The sequence below is a fragment of the Sinocyclocheilus rhinocerous genome, unplaced genomic scaffold (assembly GCF_001515625.1).
Source record: "Sinocyclocheilus rhinocerous isolate Xijiao unplaced genomic scaffold, SAMN03320098_v1.1 scaffold1658, whole genome shotgun sequence".
In the NCBI taxonomy this organism is placed as follows: domain Eukaryota; kingdom Metazoa; phylum Chordata; class Actinopteri; order Cypriniformes; family Cyprinidae; genus Sinocyclocheilus; species Sinocyclocheilus rhinocerous.
The window spans coordinates 370,741-383,118 of record NW_015661880.1 but is presented as its reverse complement, the minus strand read 5'-3'; the positions used below and the strand labels follow the sequence as shown (position 1 = coordinate 383,118).

Sequence of the window (12,378 nt, the reverse complement as noted above, 5' to 3'; positions counted from 1 at the left end):
AAAAAAAAAACAGGACCGCCAAAGAATATTTAAGATCATTTCCATTCATTTATTCCTCTGCACAAAAACATTTTCAAAAATATATTCAAATTCTTTAAAACATTTCAAACAGAGTAAAGTTAAAAAAAATCCAAATATTTCATATGTAATAGTCTTCCAAATAGTGTGATCCCAAAAGGTTTTCTTGCCCTAAAATATCCTGTGCTAAACTATCCTCTGAGAGGAAGTAAACTCTTTTATACTGTACCAACTAGGTTTAATACAACCTTTATGAATGACTAAACAGCTCCATATTGGACCCCAAAAAATAAACTCCCGAACTAATACGGCACAAGGGTGCAATACCACTGCTTCAGCCAATTATTCTGACACGTATTGATCGAGAGAGACCGAGATTTCTGCTGTGCAACTGGAGAGATGAATTTAGGATGTAGTCAGTGTTTGTATACTGCTTAACCGTAGTGTCTTCATAATGGGATTCTGACCTCCTGCAGACAAAAGGATATTGGGAAACAACGTGTAGTGCATCTCTGTATGTGAATGAGTTTATGTTAGTGTGCGTGCGCTGGTTTGAAAAGCTCCTTTCCCTCTGTAGTTCCGTTTACACGAGGGTTTGGTCCTCTTAGTGTTAATGTAAACTTTAGCCGCATATACATTCTTCATCACCAGAACGTGTTAAGATCATACAGGAATGGGTCAAAGCCTGTCAGGAATGTGATAAAAACACACAAAACATCGTTCACACATTCAAACACTAGTCCAATGTGTCTGGATGGCTACAGCTCCTGGAAGAAGGCCACTCTGGATTTGGTGCTCTGTAGAGTGAGCTGTGGAGACAGATTGAAGATTGAGAGGTGTAAACAATTGTGCTCAGCTCCAAACTGATGATCTTCATGTATATCAAGTGACAATTACAGTAACTAAAATACACACATTGCTGTTTCAAATGTCTGGGGTCAGTAACAAAAAAAATCATTACTTTTATTCAGCAAGAATCAATTAAACTGACTAAAAGTGACAGCAAAGACATTTGTAATGTTACAAACTTTCTATTTATCAAAGAATCCTAATTTATTACAATTTCCCCAAATATAGTATGTAGCACAACTGCTTTAGTTAGTGTTGCCAAAAGATTAAAATAAGCATGATAAACCTTGCAGATGATTTAATGTCAAAATTAGCCAGAAACACTTAACAATAATAAGGTTAAATATGCTATCAATGCAACAGTAACATGAAAAACACTGAACAATCCTTTAATCTCGTTTAATATTAATTTCTACTTGTACTGATCTTTTAATATTTCAAGTTAAAATAAAATAATATAAAATATATATTTTTTCAGAATTAACTGAATCATTAGAAATTATAAAAAAACAAATATATACTATGAACAAACATGCATTAACAATAAATATTAGTACATGTATTAATAAATAAACATTGATTATAATATTTTAAAAATAACAATTGTTGTACATTGTTAGTTCATGGTGCCTAATGCATTAACTGGCCTTAATGTGAGGAATAAGATATGAAGCATATGAAAGACTGAATAAATTCTATATATTACGGTTTTAACTTTGGCACCTATAGTTTTTAATTATTTATGCTCATGCCATGAGAAACAATAGACATGTATGACATGTTCAATACGTCGGAGTCATGCAGAATTCATAGCGAGAGAGAACGAGAGAGAGTGAAGTAGAGAGAGAGCGATGGGAGCATATGTGTCTCTGATCAGCTGTCACTGGTCTGTGTGCACACTGACAGTGATGTTAAAAGACACTTTAAGACAGAATCCCTCATGAAAAACTTTCTGCTCAGTGGTTACCACACATTCTCCAGACATCTTGAGTTATAAATGTCATTATGAATATACTGTTCAAAATGAAGACATAGGCTAGGTATTTGGACTCTGTGGTTTTAAAGCATTAGTGGATCATGTTAATTTTTAATGTGATGAATACACCGGTGGTTACTCTGCTTAAGGAGAACACAAAAAAAAACACCTCGAGACCAGCTGGTAAGAAGTAATTGCAAAAATGACTCCGAAAAGTGCAATAGGAGTGCAGACAGTGAAGGTCATTTAATCTGCCACTGATAATGGCCAGACACTGCAGTTGAGTATGAATGTCTACTGGCAATTGAAATGACAGAAACATGGTGGCCTCCAGCAATTTAATCACTGTCGGTATGAACGCTGCGATGACTATGAGGAATTGCTTTTCATATTTATTTTTTAGAAGGCACCTTTTATCTAAAGCAACTACAAGCATACTATCTACAGGAACAATCGGCTCGGTCACTGTTAGGGAAACAGTGCAGCTCTCCAATTCATTGAGCTTCCCTACCAGAGTTTAAATCTAAGACCTTTGGTTATATCAGGGCTAATCAGATTTTTATTTTTTCTCAGAAGCAATTTGGTTTGATGTTTTGCATGATATAAAGAAAGACATTCAGACTTTTTTAATTGTGGCTTAGTCCAATACATTTTGGGATACTGCACACTACATTTTTGTACATTTTGTACTGTAAATGTTTTCCATGTTTCTTAAAGTCTATTAAGTCTCTTATGCTCACCAAGGCTGCATTTGTTTAATAAAAAAAATACAGTAAAAACAGTAATATTGCAAAATAATATTACAATTCAAAATAACTGTTTTTTATTTAAATATATTTTAAAATGCAATTTATTTCTGTGATGGCAAAGATGAAATTTCAGTAGCCAGTACTCCAGTGTCACATGATCCTTCACAAATCTTTCTAATATGCTAATTTGGTGCACAAGGAACATTTCATATTATTATCAATGTTGAAAACAGTGCTGCTTAATATTTTGATGGAAACTGTGATAAAGTTCAAAAGAACAGAATTTATTTTGATATTATTATGAAATGTTTTGTAACATGTCATTACTAAATGTCTGTAAATTTTGATCAAGTTTTAATGCACCTTTGCTGGAAAAGTATTAATTTCTTTCAAAAAAATCTTACTGACCCCGGCCGCATTTTTGAATGGTAGTGTATAATAAGTGAAATTTTGTATCCTTTAAAAGCCAAAAATCCCTCTCTCAAATGAGTATAGAACGAGTAGCTTCCTAAAAAAACACTTTCAAGGAGAGAAAAATACATCAATATCAATGCTTGGGGTCTCTGCAGGTTAATCGACTTTTAACTTCTACTTATCCATAATTCAGTACAATTAACAAAGGAACGCTTAGACACTTACGTGCCCACCACATCGCTGGGGATGTTGATAGATTACCCCATAAACACATTGAGGGAACAGGTGAGCCTGTCAGTGCATTAAGACTCTCACTACATCTCTGTCCCTCAGGCTATAGCTAGCAGCGGGACACACCAGGCTATGGAGAAAACACAGCCACGGCCATTAATCACTCCACCAGTGTGACCTGGAAAGCCAGCAACCCTTGTCACTTTGCTCCAAGGTCCAGTGCTCAAACTACCTGACAAAGGGTGATTTACAACAAGTCGGACAGTGTCCCAATATAGGGCTCTGATGCAGGCTCAGCATCAGCTAAGAAAACAACAGCTGTCGAAGGGTGTAAGACCGAGCTGGATTTTCTAGCTGCTGTTAGCGTGAGAGCTGTAAAACCATTCCCCCCAAAGTGTCCAGTTCGATTTGCTCAAGCTCCGCTTCAATTAGACAATCACATCAAGGCAGACTGACTGAACACACAGAGGGCACTCCATCCATCCAAACAACCGATCACAACACAGGAATCAATTAGCGTAGTGTTAATGAGACAATTTCACACGCTGCAGGAAAAGATTCTATGGCTAAAATGGAGCTTTTAATCTACCGTTTCATAAGGCTTGATGAAAACGTAGCTGAACCTCTCAGACAGAAGATGAATTATTTTTGGATTACTGGTGCTCGGTAGCATGACATACCATATGATTAAGATCATATTCATAGGAACTAGCCCTTCTGAGAAATGGTGCTACAAAACAGAGACGCTAAAGTGTTTAGTGAACCTGTACGTCAAATTACAAAATGATACCCATCTCAGACACAACAGACAAATACAAATGTTTCAGGACTTATATGTGGAGTATGGAATTATTCAAACACTGTAGAGCAACCTGTTGAAATAAGGACACTCCTGTATGTTGTAAGAAGCTGAAACTTAAAGGGGAGTTCTAATGCTATTTCATGCATTCTGAGTTATTTACACTGTTAAAGAGTTGGATTCTCATGATAAACATGACCCAAGTTTCAAAAAACAATTTGGATGAATGATTTATGTGGCAAATACACTCCTTCGGAGTTCGTATATGTTTCGGAAAGTTGTTTTCGAGCGTGGCTCTTCATGACGTCATGAAGTGTGTCTTTGGTTGTGAGGGAAAGATAACCAAAGAACCCAGTGTTACATGAATATTGGATGCAGTTTGTTTTTCTGGGGCAGCAATGGAGTTTCGCAAGTGTGTTTGTTGTTTCCCATCATTTCAGTGACGAATGTTTTATAAACAAGGCCCAGTTCGACGCTGGATTTGCACATCATTTGATACTGAAAGATGGAGCAGTCCCAGTGATAAAAGATGCCATTATGATTCGGAACCACAGGCAGCAAGTAAAACCGCATCAAATTTCGGTGTTTTGTTGGCACACAAGTGCTCGTGACTCTTGAGCTCTGCCCACGGCACGTCTCCAGGAGCTCGGCTGTTTTCGTACAGAGAATCGTAAAGCTATATCTTTCTTTTATAAATATGATGAAACTAAAGACTTTTTGGAGATAATGAAGAATGCAATACTACTCTATAGGTTCTCAAGATTAATATGAGATTGGGTGAAACTGTGTGTTATGTCCCCTTTAAGTTTTGACTATATTTCAAAACCTGAAGGAGTAATAATATTGAGTGTCTTTACTGATATATGATGATTTTAAGATATTTAATATTTATGTGAATTCTCTTTCTCCACAGCAACTGACAAACTCTTAAACTCTCCAGGCCCAGTTTTCTTTCCTGAGTTTAAAATGAGTGCAACAGTCCAGGGGCCAAACATTCATGAAACATTTTTAAGAATAAAACTCTTATTAACTGCTATTTTCTTCTTATTTCCTAACTTAAGAATAAAATTAGGAATGCTTTGTATTCCCCAAAACATTTAAGAATGTCCTTTTCTTAAGACTGTTCAAGATACAATACTGAAGAACAATTTGAATTCCTGAAAAGAGAGTTCGTAAAAATCATTGTGAATAGTCCTCTAAAGTTACATATTTATGACCTTTTATATCTTTACTGCTTATGAAGAAGATTTTCACAAATCCAGCCACAGAAGTGTAACTGCTACCCCATCATACACAGATGACAAATAGTCCTCTAAAGTTACATATTTATGACCTTTTATATCTTTACTGCATATGAAGAAGATTTTCACAAATCTTATAAAAACTACGGAGTCTTAATACAGCTCAGTGACTTTGAAGCCAGCAACTTTTGTGGGCGAAGAAGGTTCTAACACAGCTTGCAACATTTCCTGATGTTGTTTCCCACTACTTTCTTTTCATCTCTCAACTATTATTAAAAAAACTGAAAGGCGTATTATAAAAGAAAAAAATAAACAGAGCTCAATGGCATTTTTAGGTACAGTACAGCTTTAGCATGAATTTTAATGGCCTAAAACCGTGTACCACACTATGTCTGACTTTGTGTAAGATGCATTTAACCCACCTTTTTAAAGTTGCTCTGCTTGCTGGTGCCTTTCTCAGTGTTCTCATTATGTAGAATGTCTAGAGGCGTTTCTCGCTCCTTTAGCTTTAATGACTCAATCTCGGTCTTCAGTTCATTTAGCTGCTCCTGAAGGTGTTTGCTCTTCTCCATATACTCAACCCTGCCAAACAGGACAGACGCATTGTGTAACAAAGCTGCTCTCTTGGTCTCATCTGTTTTAAGGCCTATTCACACCATTTTTGTCCTTTTGTCACTTCCTTGTTTAGGTGTGAACAGGCATTTGTTGGATACTAAAACTACTGTTCAAAAGTTGGGGGTTGGTAAGATAAATGTTAGTCTCTTGCTCATCAAAATTCAGTAAAAACTCCTATTATATTATAAAACTCAGTAAAAACTATTACTACAATTCAAAACAACTCTAGTTTAATATATTTTCAAATGTAATATACCCTGTGATATTTCCTTAATATAATTTTAATTCCTGATTCCTGTGGCAAAGCTGAATTTTCAGCATCATTACTCCAGTCTTTAGCGCCACATGATCCTTCAGAAATCCTTCTAATATGCTGATTGAACAGTTGTGTTGCTTAATATTTCTGTGGAAACTGACACATTCTTTGCTGAACAGAAAGTTCAAAAGTAAAGCATCTGTAACATTGTGCATGTCTTTACTGCCATTTTCAATCAATTTAATGCAACCTTGCTTACTCCAACTTCCCCAAACTTTTGAACAGTAATGCATTCCAGTCTTTAGCGCCACATGATCCTTCAGAAATCCTTCTAATATGCTGATTGAACAGTTGTGTTGCTTAATATTTCTGTGGAAACTGACACATTCTTTGCTGAACAGAAAGTTCAAAAGTAAAGCATTTGTAACATTGTGCATGTCTTTACTGCCATTTTCAATCAATTTAATGCAACCTTGCTTACTCCAACTTCCCCAAACTTTTGAACAGTAATGCATTTTATACACTGAAAATGGGCATAGATTTTTAGCAAAAAGATCTTTAGGATTATGATTAATTGGACAATCAATATTATTTAAGAACCACAGCATCTCACACTCTCATAAATCATTGTCATTGTGTTTTTTGCTTTTCACAACATTGTAAAACTGTATTTGGCCAAACTGAAAGTGGTCATTCTAGTGGAACTGTCTAAACAAACAAGGTGTCAGGGAGTTTTAGTACTTAAAAACAAATCCTGTTACTCAGATGAGTATCAGCAGAGAGGACAAACTCCGGCTCAGTTGATGTAACTGGTTCAAAAGGTGTGGACAGACGTGACAGAGACTGTGATCAGGATGGACTGATGCCTGAAATGGGCTGCACTCACTTCTCCTTCTCGATCTCCATGGACAGACGTTTCATGTCCGTGTCTTTGAAGTCAAAACTCAGGTTCTCCATGCTGAAGTTGAAGTTCGGGCCATCAGGAGGAAGAGCGTTGGCAGACAACGGCACAGGCTGTGCAGTGAAAGAGAGAAAGAGGAAGAGAAAAACATGATCAAATGAGCTGACTGAGCTAAATAAAGATCAATGTACAAAAAATAATTAAGCAATATCACAAAAGCAAGAGTGCTGTACCAAACATCCCAGTATTAAAATTATTGCGGTCAAATGATTAATCGCGATAAATCACATCCATAATAAAAGTTTTTGTTTACATAATGTGTGTGTGTACTGTGTATATTTATTATGAATATATAAATACACACACATGCATGTATATATTTAAGAAAAATATGTTGTTTAAATATAATATCAATTATATGAATATAAATATATGCATGTAAATATTTTCAAAATATATACTGCATGTGTGTGTATTTATATATTCATAATAAATATACACAGTACACACACACATTATGTAAACAAAAACTTTTATTTTGGATGCGATTAATCGTGATTAATCATTTGACAGCACTAATTAAAATACTAAATATTAAAACTTGATGCATTGGCAGCTTTCTAGTGAAAGTAAATTAAATTAAATTTACTTCATATTAACTTCGTCAAATCATAATGTTCAAAATCGAATTAGATCACCAGATCTGTTATATTGCAATAATGCTATTATTATGTTATGCTAATTAGACACTATTTCTTACATTTCTAAAGGAAACCAAGTTACTTTAAAGGTACTGTATTTAACCACCTCTGAACAAAATGACTATACGTAGGACAAAGCAGATTAATTTAAACTCAACATGACATTTTACTTCTGTAACATAGCAAATGTTCAAGCGAAAGGCATTATTTTCATTTGATTATATAAGATGTTCACTAATTAGAAGAATTAGACAAAGAACGTGTATTAAGAAAGTAAAAGAGGTGACCCCAATTTTGATTTCATGTAAGCCTAACATGCTGTCACCTTTATTTCGATAGCAATTTATACAATAGAGATCAGGTTCACAGAATTAAAATAAAAGAATCAATAATGCAAACTTCAACAATGGGGCAGAACCATAACTCTGCTACAAAGCAGCTGTAGAAAGACATTTAACTGTAGCATTTGACCGGTCAACCTGACGATCAGTATAGCGACCAGGAATTCAAGCACCTAGTATGAGCTTCAGAAAAACTGCCTTAATTTGCCTCAGGCGGGATGACTTATCTAAACAAAGTCAAGCTCCAGTTTGCCTTAGCCACTTAGTTGGATTTTGTCAAAAGACCAAAGGAAGCTTCAGGGAATAAAAAAAATAAAAAAACACTTCAAAATTCTTGGTAAGACATCAATACCCGCAGACAGAGGCAACGCTTTGAAATGCCTCCTGGATTTTTAAGTGGTCGAACAGATCTAACATTAGCCACCCATAGAGAGAGTTAATGTTTGAAATGATACACTGACCTCCAATCACCCCTAACTTACCGTGCATGTAAAATGTGCGGATGAGCCGCCAGTTGGATTTTCAAGAGTATCCAGAAAGCTTTAAAAGAGCGGAAGAGCTCAGCTCCCAAGTGCTTAGGCTGATAATTAGGGAACTCATCGTAATAGCACTGAAATGTGGTTTCCAGGTAGAAAAATGTTCTCTCCGGGAACATTTATGTATAGAAAAAAACGAATTTTCTGACCTCAATTATATCTATTATCCATATACGAGGCTTAGGACAATCCCTTAATAGTCGTCCATTTGAATCAGATATGAAGTGCACTCAGTCATCATGTGTATTCAAACCTGGCGCATATTCACAATGCATTTAATGGAGGTATTCAAGTTAACTGCGGTCTCTCGCTTGCAGTTTCCGAACCCATTTGTAATCCAATTCCGAAAAGCATTACAACCATGTCATGCAATTCCTGGGACCCTAGAGGGCTACCTAACCATTTTTTAAGTTGGACAGCTTAATATGAATATAAATATTCCTTCTAGATTGCATTAAGGTGGTTATTGTGAGGCTAAAACACTCTCGAAGGTTTCCCTGGACAAGAGGGGAAAGTTTTCTTGTGAGTAGTGGAAGGGTTGTCTGATGCAACTTTTGTTTAAATAAATTATCTTGACATTGACAAATGGCCAAGAGGCTAAATCAGACTAGCATAAAAACCCATAACTGTGCAGAGTTTAAAACCTTTTTCTCTTAGAGATAAAATTGGACTGGATTCGGACACCAGCCTGATTAAGAATGACAAGCGTTGATGTAACATCATCTGTGGAGATGTTCCAGAATGCCGTGGGGGAGCGTTTTGGTAAGGGATGGGTGATTACCGAATACGCCGATTTGCTGGTGATCTCCAGTAGTTTGTTTTTGGCTTTGCGCTCCGATTCTCTTGCCTCCTGCAGGTCTTGTTTCAGCTGGTCGGCCTCATTCGCCCTGAGGAGAACAGATACATGGGTTACTCACTCAAGGTTTGAACCCTTTGAAGTGGACACAGTGCTGGGATCTCCAAAGCACAAATTCAGCTGGAAATGGAAAAATGGATGCTCAGATCAGCAGAAAATTGAGACTTTCACAGGCACCAAATCAAAGAGCTATCCCAGCATGCATGCCAACAGAGTGCCACATACTAAGTAAAGGCCCAGCAGATGGGTTTGAGAAGGGCCACCAGCATATATCCAGCTGTGAGAGGAAAATCTGGGATGTCTTTTATGATGCGTGTTCACATACGGAGTTTTGAATAATACATTATAGATGTTGCTTGTTTTTATCTAATGCTTTTAATCCAAACTGATTTTTAATAGACAAAAAAACAAAATAAAAGAAATAAAAATGTATTTAAAAAATCTAAATAAATAATATTAAGTGAGTGGTGATCAAAAGTTACTGCCATGCTGCTATGCTGTCATTTCATTTTTAAGGTCTTCTAGGTGGTCGCTTGGGTTAGGCCAGATTATTAGTATTATTTCTATAATATTATAGTATTTATTAATATTTGGAATTAGTTTTCACTTTAATTTTTTCATTAAGTTTTATTTTGTTATGTGCTTTTGTCATTTGTATTCGTTTTTTATATTTCTATTTGGCTTTCATTTACTTTTAGTAAGAGTGATTTTAGTGTTCCAACTTTTTCAAATTTTAATTTCAGGTTTTTTAATAATTTGTTTTTACATTTTTCATATATATATAAAGAGAGAGAAATGTAAAAACATCAGCCTTATTTCATGACTTTTTATACTTTTAAAAGTGAAAAGGTTAAAGTATGATTTTATGTATTTTTACATAGAATTCTGTATTTTCAGAAAAGAATGAAAAATAGCACCCATTTGGCTAATCAAAAGACAACAGAAGGGTTTAAAAAATGACAATCAAAAGAATAACTTTTCAAACACAATTAAATTATCTTTTATAATTTAACCATTGGTACACAACTAAATATTATTATTATTATTTAAACACTAAATATGTCATTTAACATTATCACCATGTCAAGCAGCCATCTGATGAAAGAACATCCATATAAATAGGCAAAGTGTGTGTGTGTGTGTGTGTGTGTGTGTGTGTGTCAGAGATGTTACCTCCTTTCAGACTCTTCTGCCATCTTGAGCGCAAGCATCTCAGCCTCTAGCATCTTCTGTTCCATGAGTCTCTTCTCCTCCTCAGTGCGAATGGCTGTCACCTTTATAAAGAGTTATTCAGAGCATGATCAGTCCTCAATGCTCCTAAAGGATCTTCTATGAGCAGCTGGTGTGGGCAAATGCTCACTAACCTTAATACGCCGCATCTCCTGTTCAGCCTCGGCCGCTTTCTGAGCCAACAGCTTGGCCTCCTCCTCAGCGATTTGTGCCTTCTCCGCCAACAGATCTGCAGTCTCCTCCGAGCGTAACTGAGAACAGAGACCACACGCTTTGCACAGATGCACATCGGCCATTTGCTTCATTTGATGCCTTTGTTGATTAACAGCATTAGATGGCAAACGTTCAGTATACTACGCCACTGCAGCATTATTAAAAATGTAAGCGATCTGAATTATTCTATATAGATTTAACTTTTGCTGTTTTACTCGATTCCACACCATTTGTGTAACACCTCACAATAAACTGTTACATAAAGCTCAGTCTAACACATTTACGTCATTTGCATCACAGAAATCGTGTCACTAGGTCAGTCTTTTCTTCCCAAATATATCTCTCAAAACATATCTACTTTTAAGAAGGAAAGAGAAAAAAACTCAAATATTTGAGAGAGCGTGAGAAAGAGAACAAAGGACTGGCAAGGATGTGAAACTCTCTGATTAAAAATAATAAGACCTCTGCTAGTCAGAGCTCTGCCAGAAGATTATTTGAATTAGCGTTATGCTGAGCACGGAGGGTAAACTAGAAGGAGAAATGCATATATCAGTTGTACTTACACTTATATGAGTTTAAAAGCCGAATTGTGTTTGTTTGCAAGAGCCAAAACAACCTACGAATGTGCACTAAATACTGAGTCTTTAAATGCCATGTGAAAGTGAAGAGATAAAACAGAAATACAGCCTTAGAAATATTATTATATGCAATAAAGTACATTTAGTAATATTTAGGTCGATTGGATTGCAATAAATTTGACAAAGTGATTTAATTTTTTTAAATATTACTTGTTACTGATCGTTAGGATTTATTTATAATAATAATACTAATTTGATTTGCTCTTTTTATTATTATTATTTTCATTATTATTATACTAGTACTTTTGACATTCCTAGATGCTGTGGCAGGTTAATTATGACTGGCTGATCAGTGATAATTAAAATATGTTACTACTAAGACAAGTATAGATACCTGTGTGCTCTAGCAAGCACTGAAGCGATTAGGGTAAGTATATTTAGTGTGGGTGACATTTTAGTTTCTCACCAGTGCCTCATTGGCCATGTGAGCTTCGTCCTGTAACTGAATCAGTCTCCTCTCCAGATCATCACGAGCTCTTTCTGCCTCCTCACGCAACTGTTTCTCCCTCTCCAGCCTCCGCCGCTCCATCTACAGAGAGGTGCAAAAAGCTCATCCATATTTCACCGCTGCTAAATGGGTTTAGTGGAACGCAAATCCAGCACCTGGTTAAAGATGCCTGGAGGTACAACAGGAAAATCAATGCATATGGTGACCATGAAGTCTTAAGATTTATTAGAGAGGGAGGGAGGATTTGCCTGACACTTCTCAAGCTCTCCAAAGCGAAATGATAGATTCCCAAAACTGCAATCATTTATTGGAATATGTCTATACATATATACATAAACTACTGTTCAAAGGTTTAGGATCCATAAG

General features: G+C 35.9%; 1 protein-coding gene across 1 annotated transcript in view; it reads right to left on the bottom strand.

Annotated features, from left to right (window-relative positions):
* Nucleotides 1–112: 112 nt before the first annotated feature.
* Nucleotides 113–12,378, bottom strand: part of nf2a (NF2, moesin-ezrin-radixin like (MERLIN) tumor suppressor a) — a 38,868-nt gene continuing 26,602 nt past the window's right edge. Inside the window, exons 12-18 of the mRNA XM_016536419.1 lie at nucleotides 11,971–12,093; nucleotides 10,848–10,964; nucleotides 10,657–10,757; nucleotides 9,409–9,514; nucleotides 7,035–7,162; nucleotides 5,700–5,859; nucleotides 113–827 (exon numbers count right to left, since the gene is read on the bottom strand). Coding sequence (XP_016391905.1) covers nucleotides 777–827; nucleotides 5,700–5,859; nucleotides 7,035–7,162; nucleotides 9,409–9,514; nucleotides 10,657–10,757; nucleotides 10,848–10,964; nucleotides 11,971–12,093 — 786 coding nt within the window. The 3' untranslated portion in view covers nucleotides 113–776. The remainder of the gene's footprint in view (nucleotides 828–5,699; nucleotides 5,860–7,034; nucleotides 7,163–9,408; nucleotides 9,515–10,656; nucleotides 10,758–10,847; nucleotides 10,965–11,970; nucleotides 12,094–12,378) is intronic.